At 46.3% G+C, this 24,266-nt stretch overlaps 2 protein-coding genes across 4 annotated transcripts in view; both read right to left on the bottom strand.

Moving 5' to 3' along the window:
* The window catches only part of ubash3bb (ubiquitin associated and SH3 domain containing Bb), a 45,035-nt gene extending 41,860 nt beyond the window's left edge, over positions 1-3,175 (bottom strand). Inside the window, exon 1 of the mRNA XM_085371642.1 lies at positions 2,961-3,175. Coding sequence (XP_085227768.1) covers positions 2,961-3,088 — 128 coding nt within the window. The 5' untranslated portion in view covers positions 3,089-3,175. The remainder of the gene's footprint in view (positions 1-2,960) is intronic.
* Positions 3,176-3,284: 109 nt separating this feature from the next.
* Positions 3,285-24,261, bottom strand: gkup (glucuronokinase with putative uridyl pyrophosphorylase). Of its 3 annotated transcripts, XM_085371639.1 has the most exons (23): positions 24,093-24,261; positions 22,978-23,084; positions 22,850-22,894; positions 22,603-22,756; positions 22,442-22,513; positions 20,131-20,219; positions 18,579-18,735; positions 18,319-18,396; positions 13,462-13,553; positions 13,285-13,390; positions 13,131-13,210; positions 12,977-13,045; positions 10,976-11,036; positions 10,853-10,869; positions 10,701-10,758; positions 9,942-10,034; positions 9,799-9,859; positions 9,460-9,573; positions 8,387-8,444; positions 7,002-7,070; positions 6,859-6,922; positions 6,705-6,776; positions 3,285-3,979 (listed from the first exon to the last, which is right to left on the bottom strand). In XM_085371639.1, exons 1-23 carry the CDS (start codon positions 24,147-24,149, stop codon positions 3,884-3,886), a joined length of 1,869 nt encoding a protein of 622 aa, XP_085227765.1. In that variant the 5' UTR covers positions 24,150-24,261; the 3' UTR covers positions 3,285-3,883. The 3 variants fall into 3 exon arrangements, with proteins under 3 accessions (XP_085227765.1, XP_085227766.1, XP_085227767.1); XM_085371640.1 differs by lacking the exon at positions 7,002-7,070; XM_085371641.1 differs by lacking the exon at positions 22,978-23,084 and having other exon boundaries at positions 24,093-24,097.
* Positions 24,262-24,266: the final 5 nt, after the last annotated feature.

The following is a 24,266-nucleotide window of genomic DNA, read 5'->3' as shown; positions in this document are numbered from 1 at the left end:
CCGCCATTGTTGGAAACTGAGCTGGGCCGCGCTATGAATTATGGGACACAGCTTCTTCTTCTTCTTCGGGGTTTAATGGCAGCTGGCATCCTTGTACATGCAGTGCTGCCATCTTCTGTTTCAGTCCGTTATTACACTCTTAAATCCTGCTACTTATTCCTGCGTCTTTTGGGATCTTACAAAGCTTCAAACGACACGTCGACTATTAAATCAGTCGTGATGATTTTGATAATCGACACAATCGTGACTAGTCGACTAATCGTGGCAGCCCTACTGCGCAGCCACAGCAGATGGATTGAATCTCAACAAAACCGAGATGAGGGATCAGCAGGCGACCATATAAAGGCGAAGGAGTCACAGGCTGATATCACTGGGCTGTGATAGTGGGTTCTACACCAGCGCTGGCTTGCCTGCAGGGCCTGTCATTGTTTTCTGTGTCCATTCATCAAACCACAGCACACTTCCTCTGACACACACATGATGTGTGACATGTGCCTGGACGAAACCCTCTCAGAGCTGGAGCACTGTGAGATTTGCTTCGTAATGTAGATTAAGATGATTTCTGCTGTTTGGAGCAGCTCGGCTGTCAGAGGTCACCGTTTGGAAAATGTTAAACAGGAAGTAAGGTGTGTTAATGAAAACACACGGCCATGATTCATGGAGTATTCAAAGTGATGATCATGTGACACGGGAAAGAACCAGTCAGCTGACAGTTACTGCTTCATCGTGTACGTGTAAGTCCTGAAAAAGTACGAGCTACGTTATTTAACTGACAAGGAAACAAACAGGAAAGCAAACATTTGCTGCCTTTGTTGGTTTAAAGTATGAAGATTAATTCAGTTTCAGTCACTGTTACACAGTTTCTGCTTTTCCAGACATCACAAACCTCTAACCTCCCCGACACTAAACTGCAAATGTTTGTAGATGTGGAACGAAACAATGACAAGAAACGTCATGGAGAATATTCTTTCTGTTTTCTAACATTTTAAAGATAAAACAATGAACAGATTACAATAGAAATCAGTTGCTGCCCTTGATACGGTGTTATATGTAGGCGTACGGTGCTTTTTCAGACCACGGCCCATTCAGCATTCTTTGTTTCCTCAGAGGGAAGTAAGCACTAACAACAACACATCAGATAAACGGTGATGAAACCACTGGCACGCCATTAGCACCGGCGTCTTCTAATATCAGCATCAATATTAACCTAGAATTTGAAAACGAGTGCATCCATAATTGTGTTGTAGTCAGTACAATGCTCCGATGGTCGCCATCGTTTCCTTATGCCCAGACTACAGCACTGGCTCTCCTCTGAGCCCTCCAGCTCAGCTCCAACCACTTTTAGTCTGATTTTGATAACTGTCTTGGTTTTCTGACCACACAATCATTATTTTGGGCTGCATCAGGCAGCTGTTTCTAAAACGTTGTCAGAAACCAGCTGTACAATAACTGCCCAGCTGTAGGACACCCGCCCTGTAAGCCGGCAGACGTACAAATTCACTAGAAATGGAACAAAGCCTGCGAGCGCTACATGCTTCTGTCTCCTCACGTCACAAACCAAACACAGTGCCCTAATGCGGAGGCCTGCGCCCGCGGTGAACTTCCACCTTTTCCTCTGACGTGTCGTTGCCGCTTTTAGGGCAAATGGAAAACATGGACAAGGCTTCCACGTCTGAAGAACGAACCATTAACTACTTAAACCCACATTTTTCCTCAAGGCTGGCAGGGCCGACTCCTCCAGCAGCGTAAAGCTTTGCTTGTACAAACAGCTTGACTAGACTAGTTAGCAGTTTCAAGTTTCATTGATGCATCACGATCTTCACGTAGTTCAAAAGTGTCTGTTAGTGTGAAACGGGATAATAACCTGACAGGCCGCTACAGTATGAGCGTGCAGCGCACTTTGGTTTCACGGGCAGATCCACCTCGCACTCTTCATATCTGGTTTCAAAAAAGCTGAGACGGCGATGGTAAAAACACTCAGATCGATGCTTCAAAACCGGAACGTCACAAATCAAACAGTGACTACATCCACCTTCAGTTTATCAGGCACATCAGAGCTACTGACAGGAGGCATCGTTTAAGCCCAGGTCTGCTGTATGTGTGACATATATACTGACTGTGTGCCCACACCACTGACACAGAGGCTGTTCAGTCAGTAAAGCTTTAGGACCTCACAGTTTGACAAATCACTCGAGTTTCCTGGTCGGTTTATTTAATTCTTATTTATATTCTATCAGCGGAAATCCACTCAAATATTTGTGTGTTTGCTCAGCTCAAACATGTGGTGTCTTATTGTGTTTCCTTTAATCACGATCTGCTTTTTTAGAGCTCTGGAACTAAAACCTGCTGCTTTTATGTTTGTAAATATGTGAGGTGACAGTAAATCCTCGCAGCCTCTCTCAGGGTCTGAGTGCGGAGGGCTGCTTTCGTGGTGGTGATGTACAGCATACAGTAGGGTTGTGTTTACAGTGAGTGCCTGCAGCCGACTGGACAGATGTGAACCCGTCGATCTGGCCAAGTCAAAGACAGTCCCTCCATTCAGTAAAGGCCCAGGACACAGGGTGATCTATGAGACCCCCTCCGCACGCGCTCACACACACACACACACACACACGACTCCTGACTCCAGTTTTGTGAACAGTTGACATGAAACATGACGTGACCATAGAAAACCTCAGAAATAATTCAACTTCTAATGTCGTCACTTTGTGTCACTACATCCCAGCACAGCTGAGAGCCAAGATTTAAACACCACCCAGTCATCCTTCCTGCTAACCTCTGTTCATTATGATTCACTCACCCACGCTCAGTGGACATTATATTTATGTAAACCCGTCCGTCCGCCCGCTCACCGTCACGGTGCTCACGGCTCTGTGGACCGCCCGCTGTGACTCTCGTGTAATCCTCCAGCGGACACACAAACATGTACCCGCGCGCACGCACATACACGGACTACTTACGCCCTTGGTTTGGGGAAGCCCATGGACAGCAGCACGTCCAGGCTGGAGCTGCATTTCATCGAGCCCGCTCGGTTCTGCCGGAGCCTCCGAGGGAGGATTTTGCTGTAGAGGTCTTCCTTAGCAGCCATGTTCAACCGGCCTCAGCCCACTGCAGTCTGACTCAGTCCAGCACTTCACCTCCGGCTAGTCCACGAGCTTCAGCTGGGTCCGCATGAGTGAAGAGATCACGGCAACTGCACGGCAGAGAGCGCAGCGCTGCGCGGCCAGGCAGAGCCCGCTACTCCGCCCACTGGAGGAAGCAGCACAGCGCAGCTCACGCACCGACACCGGCGGCTTTACTATAGCGTGAAACAGACACGAGCCGCTGTGAAAGCTGCCTTTATTGTGTGTAAAAATACACTTGGATTATACACAATTACGTGATCGTATGTAGGACAGCAGTGCGTCATGTGTCCACTGCTGCCCATTAAAGCAGAACAGCAGCGGGGCCGTCTGTGCTGGGCGGCACCGACAGGCTCCAGACACCGTTTCCTATAAAATGATTGTTTTGCACTGAAAACAACTCGGACACATTTTAATACCAGACACTAACTGTTGGTTCTTTCATCAGTATCACTTTATTTCCCCTCATTATCATGAACACTTGGCGGTATTACAGTCGGACCTGCTGGAGCTCTGGTCACAGACTGTGAGGAACAAACATGGATATGTTAGGGCTTTGGAAATTATTTTTATTGCACTTCTGGCACATTTTGAATTCTATGAAACACAAAATTATTAAAATGCATAAATGCCATCTAAGCTTTGTTCTCCACTGTAGTGATTTTAGTCTTTGAAACGACACCGGAGCTCTTTCAGACACGTGCACTGTGCCACGGCCGTGAATTGGCCCCAACTGAGCCGACGTGTGGAGACGTGTGAGGTTAGTGTTGGCCACCGACAGCGCTGGCAGATGGGTTATATGGTGAGATGACACAGAACACACAGCCTGCCTCCTGGAAAGCTCGCCTCATCTCCACCTAGCGGGCCAAACACAGACTGCATCAGAGGGAGAGAGAGGGCTCCACATACACAACTTCAACAGGCCCCAGCGACACGAGTGACCTAAGATGCTCCTCAGTAGGGATGGGTATTGATAAGATTTTCACGATTCCGATTCCATTTTCGATTCTGTTTAACGATTCGATTCTCTTATCGATTCTCTTATTGATTCTTTTAAAAAAAAGGAGAACACTGAGGTCGATTAGCTTAGAACTTTGTTTTATATCTTCTCTTTGAACAAGATAGAAATTTAGTAACATGGCCTTACAAACCCAACAGTGAGATCTTAAGAGATCCAGCCTGCGGCTCTTCAATGGGGTGTCACAGGGTCCCCAGGGAAAAAAATTGTAAATGTAAAATAATAAAATAAATATTCTCCTGTAGCAACAACAAAGTGTAACATAAATTATTCTGTAGCAATTACACAAGAATATCCAGTAATGTCCCTGCCTACAATTAAACACATTCACTTACTGAAAATCATCTGCTGTGGCAAATGGGTGCAAGGCTTTCACCACAAACTGAGTCTCTGCTCGGTGACATTCGTCTATCCTGCCTGAAAGGAGACGCTACCGGCAGACTGCAGCGACAACTGCCAGCATCTGAGCCAGACTCTGTCTGTCTCATCATGGTCACTAAATGCACAGTAATGGCAGGTTTTGTAATAAGGCAGATCGCGCTAACATAATATGCACTGTTAGTTGATTGTTTACCTGCCGCATTAACGGGAGAGGACGTGCAAACATTACCGCTGCTGCTGGGTTGAGATTCACGAGTCCGGAGCGAATTAAAAACACGACATTCATTTAAGGTCATCGTGTGTTTTGTGATCAAATGCTTTTGCATAGTCGTAGTGTTTCCTCCCTTAAACATCCACTTTGCAAGTATTGCAAGTTGCCCTGTCGTCATCCGTTCTCGTAAAGTCTAACCAAACTTTTGAGCGTTTGAGCCGCTTACGCGCCGTGTTTCCTGCCAGGTAAATGACGCTCCGCAACGTGATGACGTCATTCGGGGCGACTGGAATCGATAAGGGAATCGTTTGCAAAAATGGCAAACAATTCCAAGGAACTGAAACAGTGGGAACCGGTTCTCAACAAGAACGGGTTTTCGATACCCATCCCTACTCCTCAGTCTCCCACCAGAGGAGGAGGCTGGGGGCCGGGCGAGAAACATACAGTCACTGTACAAATGACGTGTTACATTTGGGATTTTCCAAAAACCCATAACTAGTTGGGTGTACACACACTGCCATGCAGGGTAACAATCCCCCCAAACCCTGCTGTTCATTAACAACTGATCGAATAAGCTATCACAGAAACCAGACAGTATAATTTGTTGTCATTTTATAATTAGTCCTGTTGCTGTCTGTTTGTATAGGTCTTTCTTGCTGCTGGTACGTCCAAATTTCCCCTTGTGGGACACTTAAAGGATTATTTTATTGTATTCTAGGCTGGTCACTGGTCACCATGTGGAATGAAAGGATGGAAATGAAAATCACCCGTCTGCAGACTGAATAAAGAAACTCTGAAAATCACAGTGAAAAAACGATGCTGAGACCAGTTTGTTTTACTGAAATGCAGCAACTCCGAATGACGCGCAGCAGTTTGTGTGACCTCCGTGTGCTTGTCTGCACGCTTGACCCTGGAGGAGCTCCTCCCACATCTGGGATCTCTGGGTTGTCGTCTTAGGGAAAATACTGGTTTGCTGCCAGTGTCTCAGCCTTCCAGTAGATGCACTGATAAATCTTATGGTGTTTTTCAGAAACACTGACTTCCGACCTTGAGGTCAAGGTCACTGGCAGAAGCCGATATGATCAGAGAGCACAAACATGCTGCGGCTGTGTTACTCAGTGACAGACTCACACTCATGTCTGCAGTTTATTTTGTTAAACACAACGACAGCAGCACTGCTGCCACGTGTGCACAGAGAGCACCAGTGCGTGTGTTTGTTCAATGAAAGGCTTCAGTTACAGTGCAATACAATATTTGAAATGTAAACAAACTAACAGTACAGAAATCTGTGTTTGTTTTCTTGTTTGTTTGTTTTGAGCTCAGCTCATTTAGTGTGAGAGCCCTGCTGTAGATGGATAGTTTCTAAATATTTGGAAAAATCCCTCCATAGTTTTGGTGGAGTCGCCTCAGCAGTCACAGAGCTCCACATGTGCAACAAGAACGACATGTAGCTCTGGATTTGTGTTTGCTAGTTAGCGAGTTAGCGCTCCACTGGAGCCAAAGCCACCAATTTTCAGTGCAGCGAGTTAAATAATCAAGACGATGAAATACCGAGATCAATACAAAGCTCCAGGCCAGAGTTATTATCGGTGGGCACTACCATCACATTTAGTTTTACATTTCTGGGTTAAACTGAGATTCGTTTTGGTTATATTGAGGTTAATAATGTAATAATAATAATGTATATTTTATTGATCCGTGGGGAAATTCCCGTTCACTCAAGCAGTGGGCAGCCATTGGGTGCCGGGGAGCAGTGTGTAGGGACGGTACCTTTGCTCAGGGGTACCTCAGCGTAGCTGTTCAGGGGAATCGAACCCCGACCTTCCGATCATGGGGCCACCACTGAGCTAACCCTGCCTGGTTCAACTGTTTACCGATGTTAGTTTGAGTTTTTGTTATTTACCAGCGAGGCATTTGTCACATGTAAGATTTAAGAGGTTCCTACAGAGACCTCCACACAGCGCACTCTTACCAGCCTCGCCTGGTCCAGGCACAGACCCACCACCGCCCCCCCACTGCCGGGTAACTTCACTGCCGATCCAAACTGCAAGAACCAGCGCAGACTTTAGGAACGCACGGACACAGAAACACAGCCTGATGCAGCGCGGTCTTTAAACACCACCCACCTGCCTCGCCAGCTCAACCATCTTGAGATTCCCGGGGCCGAGACAGTCATCGGTGTAAATAGACCTGTGGGATAGAGGGCTAACGTTAGCTCTGAATACAGCGAGTGCAGAATGCATGCCTCAAATCAAAACGCGTCGTTTACCGGCGCAGCTCAAAGTTCTGGTCCATCAGTTGAACCAGGCGGCTCCAGTCCTTGTCCCGGAAAGCCGTCCTGAGGGAGGAAGTCACGTGACACCAAACTTTATATTAAAACGCTGTGAATGCCACAAGCTGGCACGGGTACATTTGTGCCGGCAGCGGTGGAGGAAATAAAGCCTCAACACGTGGCACCGCCAGACCATGAACCTCCACAGGTAACACACTGAGGAGTGGTCGGATCACCATGGCAACCGCTCTGACCCCTGCATGTTCTGGTTTTCATCTTTGCTTCATGCTGTGAGAATTTGGCTACGAACACAAAGGCAAGAGAAAGATTGTGTGTGTCTGTGTGTGTGTGTGTGTCTGTCTGTGTGTGTCTGTCTGTCTGTGTGTGTCTGTCTGTCTGTGTGTGTGTCTGTCTGTGTGTGTCTGTCTGTCTGTGTGTGTGTGTCTGTCTGTGTGTCTGTCTGTCTGTGTATGTGTGTGTGTCTGTCTGTGTATGTGTGTGTCTGTCTGTGTGTCTGTGTGTGTCTGTGTCTGTGTGTCTGTGTGTGTCTGTGTGTCTGTGTCTGTCTGTGTATGTGTCTCTGTGTGTGTGTCTGTCTGTCTGTGTGTGTCTGTGTCTGTGTGTCTGTGTGTGTCTGTGTGTCTGTGTCTGTGTGTGTCTGTGTGTCTGTGTGTGTCTGTGTCTGTGTGTCTGTGTGTGTCTGTGTGGGTGTGTGTGTCTGTGTCTGTGTGTGTCTGTGTGTCTGTGTGTGTCCGTCCGTCTGTGTGTCCGTCTGTGTGTGTGTGTGTGTCTGTGTCTGTGTGTGTGTCTGTGTGTGTGTCTGTGTGTGTGTGTGTCTGTGTCTGTGTGTCTGTGTCTGTGTGTGTGTGTCTGTGTGTGTGTGTCTGTGTGTGTGTGTCTGTGTGTGTGTGTCTGTGTGTGTCCGTCCGTCTGTGTGTCCGTCTGTGTGTGTGTGTGTGTCTGTGTCTGTGTGTGTGTCTGTGTGTCTGTGTCTGTCTGTGTGTGTGTCTGTGTGTGTCTGTGTGTGTCTGTGTGTGTGTGTGTGTGTGTCTGTGTGTGTCTGTGTCCTGCTGACAGAAAATTCTGAGACATTTTACAGAGAAACGCAAAAATAATGTAACAAGTTACTTTCTCCTGGGAGTAATTAAGTAACATACTGCATTACTTTAGAGAAATGTATTCAGTGTAGCATGTGCAATGACCCCAACACTGATGACCACACAGTGTGTCTTTGACGTGTTGCTAAGCGACAGACCCCGGTGAAATCAGACTGCATAGGATACATTTAGTAACCTGCGACTTTAATGAGTCAGTTAAATTAGTTGAATTTGAACAGGGATGCATGAAAACAGGAGCTACAGAGTAACAGGCTGTAAACTAACCTGGCCTGATCAGTCAGCTCAGCAAATCTCCTCATGGCTTCAATGACCAGCAGCTCCCCTGCAGGACGACACAAAACACAGAAGCAGTCTAATGCATGGACCGGTGTGCGTTTGTGTTTTCTGGCAAACACACTTTCAGTTTAAAACAATCCCATTCGCCTTATACTGGGACAGAGACTTCCTGGGTGGATCTGTCTGACTGATCAGGTCTCAAATGTTTTATTCTGGTCATTTTTAACATGTTATTGTTCAGACCATGGACACAATTCAACGTCTTTTAAAAGATCCTGTCTGTGAGGTGAGCAGCAGCAGAGCATTTGTAGGAGCAGCTTACACGTGCTGAGAGACTTCTGCTTCGAACATCGAGCGACAGTTTGGAAATGCAGGCCTAAACATAGCGAGCATGGTTTTTAAGGATACAGCTGAGGCTTCATTTCATTTTCGGCACGTTACTGATGCTGTCTGATAAAACAGATCGTTGGGGATGACCCTGTGAGAATCCCCTGCTGTGCCTGCAATTCAACTACAGCCAATTTCTGTACAGTGGAAAGTGGAATCTGTCTGATTGGTCCCTTTAATCCAACTTTGATTGGCACAAACATTAAGCAGCAGGTATGTTCGGCTTCTATTGTCTGAGACGAACATATTAGAGATATCACCTCTCAAGTCTGAAGCTGAGTTTCTGCCCTATAGAAATGACCTGGACCTGAGCGTGGAGGGTTTTGGTTCGTTTCAAAGGGTTATTTGTAGAAAACACGGACTTTGTATCAGGATGGTTCCTGCCAGTGAACAGCACATGACACTGATTATAGCAATGGGTTTGAATAGTGGGATTACTCCAAAATAGGAGTGTGGTGGAAATGTCACTAGTTTTGGTCACGTGAACTGGACTCACTCCTGAGTGAAACAGTATTGATACTGATGAAACACGGCAGGTGACTACAGAGCACCAGTATAGCAGGAAACCGCGAGATCATCACCATCAGTAGGATTCATCTGCTGAGCAGCTGTAACGTCGGCACCATTCGACACCTCCTGCCTTCAAAAGAACAACGTCTGATTTGGAGACGTACCACTGAGCCAGCGCTGTCGGATGTTGCTATGGATACGGCCAGAGTCACTGGGGTCGCTCAGGTAGGCCAGCCAGAACGGTGGAAGTTCACTCATGTCCATAGGAATGTATGCTCCTGATAATGGAAAACACGCACAGACACACACGAAGACAATTTCAGCATCAAATGACAATAAATCCAAACGATAAGAAAAACTGAGAACTGCAAACGTCCTGCACTAACATCACGCAGGAGATTATAAAGGTCTCCCGAAACCACCCACACACACACACACACGATGTAACAACTTTTATTTTACAGGATATAACGTTCATGGCGCGCTGACAGGGAGGTCAGTACCGAAGCCGTGCTCTTCCATGAGCTCCTTGCTAAAATCCATGTACACTAAGCCTTCATACACCTGCAAGACACAACAGTACCGTCTGTCACTTCACAGTTAACACTGACAGGCAGGTCCACGCACCGTGGGTCATCAGACTGACCTGTACCACTCGGTCCTGCAGCCCAGCAGTAATGGACAGCTCATCCGTCTCCACATCGAGGATGAAGTTGGCTCTGATTGGTTTGGGAAGATCCTGCAGCATTAATAAAAACCAAAACAAACGTGACTCAGGACGACATTCAGTGCAGTACAGTTTTAGAGAAGAAGACCCAGATCTGCACTCAGGAACTCAAATATGCCTTTCTTTGTCCACACGCCACCTTTCCATTGAATTCCATGTGTGCCTGTGCTGGCATTTCTCCTGCGGTGTTGCTATCAGTGTGTGCAGAGTGGGAGAAGAGGGTTGCATTGACAATCCAACACAATGGGCAGCACATTGAACACATTTTATAAGTGGTCAGAAACTTGTAAATAACTCATGAAAGAATAAAGTTACGTTGAAACCAAGCACACCATTGTTTTTCTTGTGACATTACCAAGTTTGATGTGTCACATGGCCCTCTTCCTATTGAAAAAACAAAAGTTGCATCCAAGATGGCCGACTTCTAAATGGCCACCATGGTCACCGCCCATCTTGAGGAGTTTCCCCCCTCACATATACTAATGTGCCACAAACAGGACTTTAATACCACCAACCATCCCCATGTTATTACAGTGTATCCATATAAATGGCCACCCTGTATTTCAGATAAAGTAAAGTGTGCGTGTTAGTCCCCATAGGGAAATAGTTCCTCTGCATTTAACCCATTCACCCAGGGAAGCAGATATGTGTGTAGGTAGACTGGTCACATGTCCTCACATTATCTGTGATGTTGTAGAACTTCATGAGACACTTCAGAGTAGCTGAGACGATGGCACTGTGAGAATCATAAACAAGTAGAACATTACAAAGTGCACAAAATGACCTCTGAGTTATGGTACGCCATTTCAAAACAAAGCAAAAATACTCACCTGCTTCCAGCAAGGCCCTTCACACAAACACAAATATATGACATCATCATTAGACTGAATTAGATGCAAACAGGCCACAACCGTTTACGTGTTACACTCTGAAGTATCTGAAGGGATCCTTACCACTTGTCGGGGAATGTTGGTGTCGTACTTCAGGGTGAAGTTCTGCTTTGTCAAAGCAATCCTGCAGAGAAGAATGCAGAGCATTGGATGAGCTTTGAAAACCAGCCTGTGTGATCCAAACCTGTAAACAGCTAACAGGGTTCTGGTGGCATTTGAACCTTTCCACATATCTACAACCAGGCACATGTGGGGGGCGGGGCTTGAGTACCCACCCCTTCTAATGTCTCTGCGCGGCCCTGTCTACAACCATAGCACTCTCAGACAATTCAACAGTGAACTCATGCAGTCGTTTACAGTTGTGTCTGTATTACTGAAAGTAAGTGAGTATTTGTACTTTAATAAAACTGGACTTTGTATTTCCATGTTTATTCTTGGACTCAGGCAGCACGGTGGCACGGTGGTTAGCACTGTTGCCGCACAGCAAGAAGGTCCTGAGTTCAATTCCACCATCAGGCCGGGGTCTTTCTGTGTGGAGTTTGCATGTTCTCCCCGTCTTTGCGTGGGTTCCCTCCGGGTACTCCGGCTTCCTCCCACCGTCCAAAGACATGCAGCTTGTGGGGATAGGTTAATTGGATAATCCAAATTGCCACTAGGTGTGAATGTGAGTGTGAATGGTTGTCTGTCCCTGTGTGTTGGCCCTGCGACAGACTGGCGACCTGTCCAGGGTGTACCCCGCCTCTCGCCCTATGACAGCTGGGATGGGCTCCAGCGTCCCCCGCGACCCTGAAAAGGATCAGCGGAAGCGAATGGATGGATGGATTCTTGGACTCCAGGAGTAGCTTGAATTTTATGATCAAACTCAATCAGTTCATGAATGGACGGTTAGCTAATACCAGCATGTCTGCCAACACAAGTGCCGACGGTCTGATGTAGCAAAATGCCGTCACAAACTGACGGCCCGTGTTATAGCAGCACACGCACATTCAGTGAACTCGTTCACAAACGTTTAAGGACAGACAGTCTGCACAGACTGAAAACATTCAAATATTTAGACGAATGATTTGACACATTTGCTCAGTTACAGCTAACAGGCTAACCATACAATCTACAGCCTGTTACACAAGCTCAGTCATATCAGAGACAATACTACATGGCTAACATGATCAACGGCACTAAACAAATGATGAAAATCCAATAAATCCACATAGCAAAGAAGTATAACTAATCGGTCTACATTCAGAGGGTGGTTGGCTAGCACGCCGTGACACAGCTTTGACTGAGATTGGTTGCTTTGTCCAAGTCAACCTTCCTGTCCCCATGCTGACATAGGCTGTGGAGACTTTTGTTGTAAATCTCGTCCACGTCACATCCCAGGTTTCGTTGTTGACACCTTGGTGCTAACTGCGGTTCAGCTCAACAGCTGCGAGTTCTCGTCATTAACCTTTCTAGAAGTTACACGAGCAACACTGGCTTTTCAGTCACACAGAGATATAAATACATCCTAACATTGTCTTGAAGGAAAGTATGGTCCCCTTGAGCATCAGATCTGAGTATTGCCTTCAGATGTACCTTGTAAGTGTTACAACTGTCCACTAGTCTCCACTGTGTAAGCATGTGAGATCTGACATTAGCAGCTTGTTATTAATTACTTTTTCATTTTTTTCATTACATTTTCTCTACAAGCTCTTATGTCAAAGCAGGTAATTCTTCACCTGCTTTCAATAAGAGACAAGGCTTTGTTATGAAGTGTTTTAGCTCTTATGAATCAGCAGACACGCACAGAGTACATTAGAGATCATCTACACCAGGGGTGTCCAACTCCAGGCCTCGAGGGCCGGTGTCCTGCAGGTTTTAGATCTCACCCTGGGTCAACACACCTGAATCACATTACCTCGTTACCAGGCCTCTGGAGAACTTCAGGACAGGTTGAGGAGGTCATTTAGCCATTTAAATCAGATGTGTTGGATCAAGACACATCTAAAACCTACATAACGCTGACCCTCGAGGCCTGGAGTTTGACACCTGTGATCTACACAGACGGATAGCAGCAGGTACCCTCACCCTTGTTTGGAGCAGAACTGGTAAAACTTCTTACATGTCGCCTGTAGCAGTCGAAGACCCCCCAGGTACCTGCAATCAGTAATAAAGACAAAGACTTCCTCACTATGACGCCTCCATCCTGCCTTTGGGCTCAGTCAGCTGGCTGCATACACACCCTTCCTTCCTGCTGATACAGAACAGATCTTGCAGGCTGCCAAACTCTGTGGGGTCGTTGAGTGGATGAGGGACTAAAACCTACAAAGGTCACAATACTTTAGAACAGAGTGGAGATGTTTTAGTTTATAAGAATATGTGGTCATTTGTATTACCAAAGTCTGGGTCTCCAGCAGAGTAACCTCAGCCCAGAAGTTAGCGATGGTCATGGCGATTGTTTTTCCATTGAAGCCATCTGAGGGATTCCCCATTAGTCCCACCCTGGGAGTCGTCAGAGATTTGGGAAGTATTTTATACCAAAGTGTGGCAGTTGCGTGTCCATGCTTTCTTACCTGGCGTATGACCGGCATGTAATAGGTTTAGCAGGGCTGCCTTGCTGCTTGGTGGAGTAGTGGGTGAGCCACTTGGTGTAGTCTGACAGTCCCTGAGATGTTGTGAGAGAAAGTGGTGTTAGACTGAAATTTAACCAGAAAAAGGAAGTAAAGTAACTGTACGCAGAAATGTACTTAAGATAGATTTTACATTAATGTAAAATATAAATGCAATTTTGTTTTACTCTTTTTACCCCAGACAATAATGGTTCCCTTAAAGAGGATCCATCCTGCGCAGTTCTAGCTTCAGGTACTCGAGAGTACACTATATTGACTCGCCCGTCCAAACCAGGTGTTCCAATCACTGTCATGGGCACAGCTGCATAAAATCACACACCAAGGCAAGCAGGCTGCTTCTACATACAGACCCTTTCCAAAAAATTAGAATATCATGGAAAATGATATTCTGAATGGAATTTCCATAATTCCATTCACAACGTTAAACTCTCATAGACGATTTCAAGTACTTAGTTGTTTATTTGTACATAATTTGGGCTTCCAGCTCATGAAATCCATGAAAACATGATTTCAAAAAAAATGAATACTGTGAAGACCTCACCATTCACTTCTCATTTTTTGCAGGAAAAAAAAAATTAGGATCACATCAAATTAATCAAAATGTGGTATTTTCAAAATGATATGTCAATCTTCAATACTTGGTTGGGAATCCCTTCGCCTTAACCACTGCCTCGATGTGGCATTGATGCAATCAGCCTGTGGCATTGCCTGGTAGTTATGGAGGCCCAGATTTCCTTGGTACTTGCTGTCAGCTCTTTGTTTTGGGGTCTGGGTCTTTTCCTCTTCATACCCCATAGATTCTCAATGGGGTTTAGGTCTGGTGAGTTGGCTGGCCAGTCAAGCACTGTGATGGCATGGCAATCAAACCAGGTTTTGGTGCTTCTGGTGGTATGGGCAGGGGCCATGTCCTGCTGGAAGATGAAATCTGCATCTCCATACAGATCCTCAGCAGAAGGAATCATAAAGTCATCTAAAACACTCTGGTAGACTGTTGCGGTAACCTTGGATTTAAGAAGGCAGAGTTTACCAACACCTGCACCGGACATTGCAGCCCAAATCATGACTGACTGTGGTTATTTGACACTGAACCTCAAACAACTTGGGTTCTGTTCCTCACCCATCTTCCTCCAAACACTTGGACCTTGATTCCTGAATGAAAGGCACACTTTACTTTCATCAGAAAAGAGGACCTTTGACCACTGGCCAACAGTCCAGTCCATCTTCTCCTTGGCCCAGTTGAGTCGCTCAGGCTCAGAAGTGGTTTTGAAGCTTTGATTCCTGCCTCATTCCACTCTTTCTGGGTCTCTACCAGATTCTTGAATCTTCTGTCTGATAATCCGCTGAATGCTGGTGCATCTTCTCCTGCCACATTTTGCCCTTCCACTAGACTTTCCATTGATATGCTTGGACACAGCACTCTAAACAGCCAGCCTCCTTAGCTATAAACTTTTGTGGCTTACCCATCCTATGGCGGGTACCATTGATGCTCCTCTGGCCAGTTGTCAAGTGTGCAGTCTTCCCCATATTGAACCTAACTGAGACAACTGGATCAAAGTGAAGCAAATTAATGACACCTGGGAAAACCTGTGCAGGTGCTTTGAGTTAGTACAGTGGTTCCAAACTTTTTTTGCTGGGCCCCCCTTTGTTTGACAAGAAAAATATTCGCCCCCTCTCGCAAACATCCTCCAACCACACACGCCCATATTTTGCGCCATTGCGGTTTATTTCACACCTCAAACATTTAGTAAACAATTAAGCAAATACAAGTAATCTGCAGGTAGTAAGAAAATAAACTACCAACTCTTTTACGCTGCGTCCGCACCTACACGGGTGATTTTGAAAACGCAGCTGTTTCGTCCACGTAAACGGCGTTTCGAATCACCAAAAACAGATTTTTTAAACTCCTTTTTTGTGTTTACGTGTGGACGAGGAATACAGAGTTCGTCACGCAACGTCAAAGGTATGTGCCTTTTTCACGTCAGCTGTGCGCCACGTTATTGTTTACATGAGATGAATTGCAGAATGACAGTCAGATTAAGAGTATTTTGTCTCTATCTGCAGGTTTACACGCTTACATAAACACGCAGTTACTGTCCCTCTATTTACAAAGGCAGAGGCGTCACGGTGTGATTGTTTTACATGTAGTTGTTTTTTCCTGTGTAATACTGTAATATTCAACATTGCTGTCAATACATTTTTCAAAAAATGTCTCTCTGTGCAAAATGGGTTTAAAAACATAAACAGCTGTGGGATCCTGTTTGTCCGTGGTTTAAACAGCCCAGTGCTGCTCCCGACAGGGAAAACCTGCAGGGAGACCTACCTCAGCACCTGTGCAGGTGAAGCCAAAGGGCAGATGTGCTTCACCATATTTTCTAGTCTTTGGCTTGGAAGGAAATTGGTTTGGAAACATATTCAGCGATGCTTCATCTCCTGCTTTGCGTTTCTGTGGGAGCCCTTGCTAGCAGTGTATAGGCATTTTGTTTTTTCCCCCTTTTCATGCCGCGCCCCCCCTGCAATGGCTCTGGCGGGCCCCACACTTTGGGAAGGTCTGAGTTAGTAGATGAGTTATGTGTAAAACTCAGTTTAAAACATTCATGCCCTGTAAAATTTGGGCTCATGTCTTTATAGTTTCTAATTTTTCGAAATCATGTTTTCATGGATTTCATGAGCTGGAAGCCCAAATTATGTACAAATAAACTACTAAGTACTTGAAATCGTTTGTGGGCCCTGAATCTATAATCTATGAAAGTTTAATGTTTTGAATGGAATTATGGAAATAAATAAACTTTTCCATGATATTCAAATTTTTTGGAAAGGGTCTGTACATTTGTGAAAGAATGGGTCGCTCATAGGAGCTCACTGAAGTCCAGTGTGGTACCATGACAGGATATCACCTGTGTAACAAATCCAGCTGTGAAATTTCCTCACTACTAAACATCAATAGACAAGTCTGGGTTTGACGGTTGCCAGGGGCACAGTACTAGTACTGCACTGTGCCAAGTGTAGAGTTTAGCAGAGGTGGGGTTATGGCAGGAACTCCAGGCCTCGAGAGCCGGTGTCCTGCAGGTGTTAGATCTCACCCTGGGTCAACACACCTGGTAGCGGTAGCGAATTCACGGAGAGGGTGGCGTGCCCACTTCGGGTCGGGGATGAGTTCCTGCCCCAAGTGGAGGAGTTCAAGTATCTCGGGGTCTTGTTCGCGAGTGATGGGAGAAGGGAGCCGGAGATCGACAGACGGATTGGGGCTGCAGCTGCAGTAATGCGGACGCTGCACCGGTCCGTCGTGGTGAAGAGGGAGCTGAGTGTAAAAGCGAAGCTCTCAATTTACCGGTCGATCTACGTCCCTACCCTCACCTATGGCCACGAGCTGTGGGTAGTGACCGAAAGAACGAGATCGCGGATACAAGCGGCAGAAATGAGCTTCCTTCGAAGGGTGGCTGGCCTCTCCCTTAGAGATAGGGTGAGAAGTTCGGCCATCCGGGAGGGGCTCAGAGTAGAGCAGCTGCTGCTCCACATCGAAAGGAGCCAGCTGAGGTGGTTCGGGCATCTGGCGAGGATGCCCCCTGGGCGCCTCCTGGGTGAGGTGTTCCAGGCATGTCCCACCGGGAGGAGGCCCCGGGGCAGACCCAGGACACGCTGGAGAGATTATATCTCTCGGCTGGCCTGGGAATGCCTTGGTGTTCCCCCGGATAAGCTGGAGGAGGTGGCTGGGGAGAGGGAGGTCTGGGCCTCTTTGCTTAGGCTGCTGCCCCCGCGACCCGGCCTCGGATAAAGCGGATGAAGATGGATGGATGATGGATGGATGATGGATGGATGGATGGATGGATGGATGTTTTCAGTGGGAGAAACGTTTCGTGTCTCATCCAGGTGATGTCTTCAGTCTCAGCTGACTGCAGGTTTCAATCTTATAAACAGGACATTTGCATAGTGACTGAAACCAGCCCACTGAGGAACAAAGGGCTGGGAGGTCAGTTCCTTCATCATAATTATACAAATTCTCATGACCATTGATCAACAACCACTGATCAATGGCCATCAGTCCCATTCACAGAGAGTTGGGGAATGGCTGCAATCACAGCATTGTAAGATGGTGACAGATGTACCCTTAGGCCCCTCCTCCATTCAGAGATGGTCTTTCCCTTTTTCATGTAAATGGCCTCCTTGACTCGGCGCTCAAACCAGCGTTCCTCCCTGTCCAGGATGTTACATCCTCATAGAGCTAACAGAACCAGTAACTCGGGTTAGGGTTATAGACGCTTTACTCACGGTGATACATTGACTGCAGGCAGGCAACTTGTGCCTCTTGGTTTGAACATGTTCTTCCACATCAGGCACTTACTATCACCTGCTTCTGATGGCTTCAGCTTCACCTACCTCACCCACTCCTCAGTCTACACTCAGTGCTATCTGACCAAGATTCAACACAGCTGACTGTGCAGGTGAAGTTCATTATGTCTGATTGTGTGTAATGTTCTCTGATGACCTATAAAATCTACATGTTTGAAAAACTGCCAAACTGATCTCAAAACAGCCCAAATTTGAACTTTATTCATTTGAACCTGCAGGATAACTGACTCTGAGACTGAGTTACTGTTTGTTCCTCTGGCCACAACATTGCAGCTTAAATGTATTTACTCATCTTGATTGTTCACTGCAAACAGCCTTAATGCAGAAGCCAGGATTCTCCGTGGTACGGCCTCATTTGCTGACAAACTCGAGTATAAAATAAATCGAGCACTCGTCTCCAGCTTGTTTGCATTGATGCAGAGGGAAGTGTCGAGCTGAGGTAAGAATACAAACCACTTGTCCGATCAGCTGGAAGCCAGTAGGAAGCTTCATACCAAACACGTGGCGCTGCTTCTCATTGATGAGCCACTCCTGAGGAGAAACAGCCATTAAAGTAAGTCTTCACTTTTTTTAGCTTGTTATAAAGTTGGATGGATTTGATGGGTTTAGATACAACAATGCAACAAGAATAAAAGGCAGTTGAGTTCAAAACTGTTCCTGCACATTGCTGCCTGCATGGAAAGAAGCACGTGAGCTGCTTTAGCTTTACGAACCCAGAACTGTCCAAAAGCCCTGCCCACGGTCTGAGGCTGCTGGCTCAGGAAGTCCGACATGTAGGACAGCGTGTCCCTCTGGATGCAGTAGAACACCACGCTGGCTAGCTGGGACGCCGTCTGCCCTTCCTGTGGCTTTTCCAAGAAGCGAGTTACCCTGATTCAGAAAGTGCAGCATATAAAGCATTCACTCTCAGCTGCAAATATTAACACAACATAATTAATAACATAATTAACACAAATATTTCACAGCCAATCGTAAGTCTGCATTTTCCTTTGAACTGATGGGAAAGCAACAGTAAGTGAACCACAGAAGAGCCGCTGTGAATGGACAACAGGTCAAAATTTAAAGCCGATGGCTACAGCAGGTCTCACACTTAGATGAGCTAACCCGAACCCTCCTCTCATGTAAGGGCCACTTCAGTGTTCAAGTAGAACAAAACAAACAACAAACAGCCACAAATATTTCCATAAATGTTTTGTTTGTTTTGTTAAATTTCAAATTGGTTGATCGTGGCTCAAGGAGTTGGCAGTTCGTCCTGTAACCGGAAGGCTCGGACAGTCTGGTCGTTGTGTCCTTGGGCAAGACGCTTCACCTACCGCCTACTGGTGTTGGCCAGAGGGGCCGATGGCGCGATATGGCAGCTTCTGTCAGTCAGCCCCAGGGCAGCTGTGGCTACAACCGTAGCTGCCTCCACCAGTGTGTGAATGTGAGAGTGAATGAATAGTGGCATTGTAAAGCGCTTTGGGTGCCTTGAAAAGCGCTGTATAAATCCAATCCATTATTATTGTTATTATTAAATCACTTACGAGTTTAATTTGTCAGCAACTTCCTGCCAGCCCTCTCTCCTTGCTTTTGCAGCCTTTGCAGTGTTCCCTTGCGTTTTAATTAAACTCTGAAACTCCTGAAATCTCTCAATCAAGAGTTCTTGCTCTGCTGCCGAAAAATACCGAGCGCTCTCCTTCGACATTTTCGCCGACCAATCAAAGGGTTGCAGATCAATGTTTCTGCTATCGATGCGTAGCCCCTGTTAAGCCACCCAGTGATCTCACATTACTTCATCCAGCTGTACTAATCGTCAACAGCAGGTGTGTTCGGAGAACCGGAATAGCGAGCTCACAGTTAGCGCGATGATTTGATCTTGGATGTAGTAAGCGAGGCACGAAGAACGGACCCCAGGTCTTGAGGCGTGTCACAACATTTGGATGTTGGCTCACAGTTTGGTGTAATTTAATGAAAGCTTGAATCCATCCTGTGTTGTCCAGTCAGTTCAAGCAGGTGGTGCTGCTGTTAGGGTGTGGGGGATATTTTCAGTAGCGGCTACATCATGTATAGTGCTGTTTCCGATCATGTCCCTTTATGACCACAGTGTATTTATGTCTGATCGCTGCTTCCAACAGTATAACACAACAAAGCTCAAATCATCTCAAACTGGCTTTTTGAGCAGGACACGGAGTTAACTGTGATCAAACGACAACAACTCTGCTGTGTGATGCTATCATGTCACCGTGGACCAGCATTTCTAAGGAATGTTGCCAGCACCGACCTCACCTGTGGGAATCATGGCAGACCTCTACGATGCCTCTGGAGCTGCTCTTCTCTCCTTCTTCCAGCTCGTAGTATATGATCAGCTCACCAGGCTGCAGTGGAGACACAACATGGTGAGCTAGCACACATAATTCACCCTTAATCCACAAAAAGGGCTTATTAGCAAAACTGCTGCACAAAAGCTACGAACTGTTAACTCTTAAGCCCATATCATAGCCAATAACCAACTTACGACTGTGTAACCTTCTGTGGAATTCATCCCATCCATCCAATCTCTTCCACTTATCTTTATCAGAGTCACAGGGGAAGCCTATCCCAGCTACCACAGAGGCGAGAGGCAGGATACACCCTGGACAGATCACCAGTCTGTCGCAGGGCTAACACAGATGACCATTCACACTTATGGGAAATTCACAATCACCAGTTAACCGCACTAACTGCATGTCTTTGGACTGTGGGAGGATGCCAGAGTACCCGGGGAGAACCCACAGACACAGGAAAACATGCAAGCTCCAAACAGAAAGGCCCCGCCCATACAGTGGATTCAAACCCAGGACCTTGTTGCTGTGAGGCAGGGGTGGGGAACTCCAGGCCTCGAGGGCCGGGGTCCAACAGGTGTTAGATATCACCATGGGTCAACACACCTGAATCAAATGACTGGTTCATTACCAGGCCTCTGGAGAACTTCAACACATTTAAATGAGCTGTGTTGGATCGAGGACACCGGCCCGTGAGGCCTGGAGTTCGACACCCCTGCTGTAAGGCGACAGCACTAACCTCCACGCTACCGTGCTGAATTCATTCTTTGCTTTTTTAAAAAATGACCTCATTGTGACAAATGTTTGATTTGTATGAAAACAAAAGTCACAGAGTGCTGTCAGTGTTACAAACCATTAAACAAACACGGTGATCGGACTGATAGACGATTTTATGACCAATACCAATATTTGGTGATTTAAAAAAGGTGACTATTTTAAATGTGATCTTTTTAAAAACACATAAAACATAAAGAGATATCATTAGAGTTATTTATGAGTCCTTATGAAGATAATTTGATAATGAAGTTTAAAAATAATAGGCTACTTGTTGCCAACAGGGAAGTGGCAGACTGCCCCCTGGTGGACAAACAGCAACATTCATAACATGATTGAAGGCTGTTTCTCTTTAAATAGTTGAAAGTAACAGCTGCGCTGTACAAGACAGCAGCCATATCACTGTGAAATGATTTTTAAAAACACAAGCAAACATATTTCCCATGTTTCTTCTAGCGTGCACTGAAATAGCAATATGATTTAATATGTATATGGTTTAATGTGCTCACCTTTGTTTCAGCTGACAGGTGCTTCATCACTTCAACTTTGCACATTTGGCACAAGATAAATATCACCCATCATATCAGCTGATGTCAGTCAAACTATGTCGGCCATACTGATCCACAGTAGTATCTCCTACCACACCACTGCTATACTGTTACGGCTGTGGCCATAAGAACACTGTGTGGGCTGTTTGTTCTGTGTCTCTTTACTGTGTTTAAGACTCTTTACAGGTCCCTCCCCTAATGAAGAGTAGTGAGCAGCTGATTGGACCATGGAACAGGTGACCACGTTCAAAAAGCCGCTCTGACAGCTCCCGAGAGAGAGAGAGAGAGTGGGGCGAGCGAGTAGCTTGACAGCCGACGCGGTCCTGACCTGGTTTCCCAGCCTAAACTGTTACTGTGCATGTGTGTGAGCGTGATCTGTGAGAGCCGCTCTTGGTGTGTTAACTTAGTGCTTAGGCACTCTGAAGCAGAAGGGGGGAGCCGCCTTTTCTTTGAAACAGTTTTCTCCTGTTTTCCGGGTTAGGGAGCGAGGGTTAGTATTGTCATTTGTTTGTTCTGTTTCTTTCTTAGGGTTTAGTTAGTTTTCTCTGGTGGGACTTAGTTGGTTTTGTTTATTACTTTGGCCTGGGTTCACCCTGGAGCTATGCTTCATTACCTGTAATACAAATCACCTTTTTTACTCACAACTGGTTTTGGATGTCTGGCTTGGGAACCAGGGCGGGGATTTGTCTCTCTCTCCTCCAACCTTATGTACGTCTCTACACGCCTAGACTAGGGGCGTAACATATACCTCACAGAAGTTCACACTGTCCACTCAAAAGACTACATTAAATGTTAAAACTTTAACATCTGCTACAGTTAGATGATAACCACACACTCGACCAACAGGTACCATCACTGTGATGGTCTTTTATATGCAGTCTGTCATGAAAACACAAGGCTTGGTGTCAGTTCATACAAGATAAATGGCATCTACCTGTACTATGAAAATCTCACCTTTGACCTGAAGAAGCGAATAACTTGAGCAATGTCAAAGTTTTGGTCTGCACACAGCATGTCTCCAGCAATCTGCTCACACAGAGAAGAAACGCTGAATAGCAGGCTTCGGGATTGTTCAGTGTTATTTAGTCCATTAGGCACGGACAGAGCGATCATACCACCATAATGTCGTCCTGCAGCTTCCGGCTGCGTACGACCAACTCCAGGTCAGCCACGGCCCCGAGGCGATCCTCCAGCGTAGTACTGCCGTCATTTATGATATTTTCCACAGGGAAGTCGGTAGCTGTGGCCCAGCGCTCGTAGTGCTTGTACCTGGTCGGGTTCAGAGAACAGGAGTGGAAGGAAAAGCAAAACTATGGCAAAGCTTCCAAACACCAGCCAATCCGTGCAATCACTGCCACTCACTTATCAGCATTGGTAACCAGATAGACCTCTGTGAACAGCTGGCGCCTGGAGACACAGACAGACACCGTCAGTGAGATGCAGAGGAACATGAAAGCTCTCCGGATCACGTGTGGATCACGCTCACGCACATGTTAACAGTTTCCCACCAAAAGTCAAGGATCTTCTTTCCTCCAATTCCAGGAAGCAAGGCCTTAGGTACCCCGCTCAGGTGGCTGTACAGGCCTGTTTCATCATTCTGGCAGCAAAAGGAAGATTTACTACACAAAAACCACAACCTGCTAACAGCCTCCCCATTCGGCATGAAACATGGCTAAGTCAATAGGCCTAATTATCACCTTTGTAGCAACACATCAACAACATGGGCTATGCTGTGGTAACATCTCTGTGGCTTACGTGGATACTGAACCAATTCAACAAATTCTATCATCACAGGTTTTGTGAAAGCAGCTAAAACTTGGATTACACTAACAGCGCTGCACACTACCTGAACGTTTTTACACCTTTCATTTATTTCACATGAAATACAGAGATTTTCTGCGAGCCCCCCTCTGCTCAAAAGAATCACGTGGACTTGTATACCTGAGGACCAAACAAGGACTGGACGCAGCTCACGTCCTGCTTTGTTGCTTGCATTGGTAAACCGACAGCAGCACTGTTGTACCTGCATTAAACCACTCCAGTCCTTTTTGATCCCATAATGAACTGTCGTGTTCGTATTGTTGCCATTTCTGCTGCAGTCTTTGCAAAATCTCTCTTGAAAATACATTTTTCATGTAAATGACACTTCACTGAAAAAAAGAGCAGAAAAGTTTGTACCTTATGACAGAAAAGTCTTACCAGTTACAGGCGTGTAGTGGACAGCACACACACAGTGGCCAAACTAGTGAAATAAGCCATCTCTGTTAGCGTCTCTCATAGTAAAGACGATATTTAAACACTGAATGTCCCATCAGTACTTTATCGCGCACCGCCGCTTTAGAAAAACCCTGCCATGTTATCGTCGCAACGGCCTGTAGGGGGGGCTGCAGACACGTCGTTGAAAACGACGTTTTGAAAACATGCGCTGGTTTGTCAGCCGGATTTCCCATTACATGGTTAATATTTCGTAAACATGCTAAGGGACGTACGAACACTAGCCAGAGTTCAAGCGGCGCCAAAGTGTCAGCTTGTTTCGGGCAGTTCGGCGGCTTCACAACTAACGTGAACTTTGCACTGTTGCTGCTGCAACGTTGAACCGACTCACCTTAATCTGGGCCTCTAACACGGTGCCGTGCCCGGCTACCAGCAGGATACAGATCATCGTAGCCGGTCCCGGGGCTCCTCTGGAACCTTTAAACACTGAGGGTGTGTGTAGGGAATGTCTGCGCTATGTGCTTAAACCTTAGCTTCCACAAAGACGCCCACTTCCGAGCGGGGC

This window comes from Diplotaxodon limnothrissa, linkage group LG14 (genome assembly GCF_057381915.1).
Source record: "Diplotaxodon limnothrissa isolate DT_005_m linkage group LG14, D_limnothrissa_male_GT1.1, whole genome shotgun sequence".
NCBI classification, from domain to species: Eukaryota; Metazoa; Chordata; class Actinopteri; order Cichliformes; family Cichlidae; genus Diplotaxodon; species Diplotaxodon limnothrissa.
The sequence above is the reverse complement of the archived record's forward strand: the minus strand, read 5'-3'. Positions and strand labels throughout refer to the sequence as shown.

What these genes read in the sequence shown, in the direction of transcription:
- gkup (XM_085371639.1), bottom strand. Translation starts at nt 24,149, where the DNA reads ATGATCTGTATCCTGCTGGTAGCCGGGCACGGCACCGTGTTAGAGGCC. An exon ending in TGTTAGAGGCCCAGATTAAG is followed by an intron (nt 23,085 to 24,092) that starts GTGAGTCGGTTC and finishes TTTTGCTGCCAG; the next exon opens with AATGATGAAACAGGCCTGTA. An exon ending in TCCAGCTGATCGGACAAGTG is followed by an intron (nt 13,554 to 18,318) that starts GTTTGTATTCTT and finishes ACAACATCTCAG; the next exon opens with GGACTGTCAGACTACACCAA.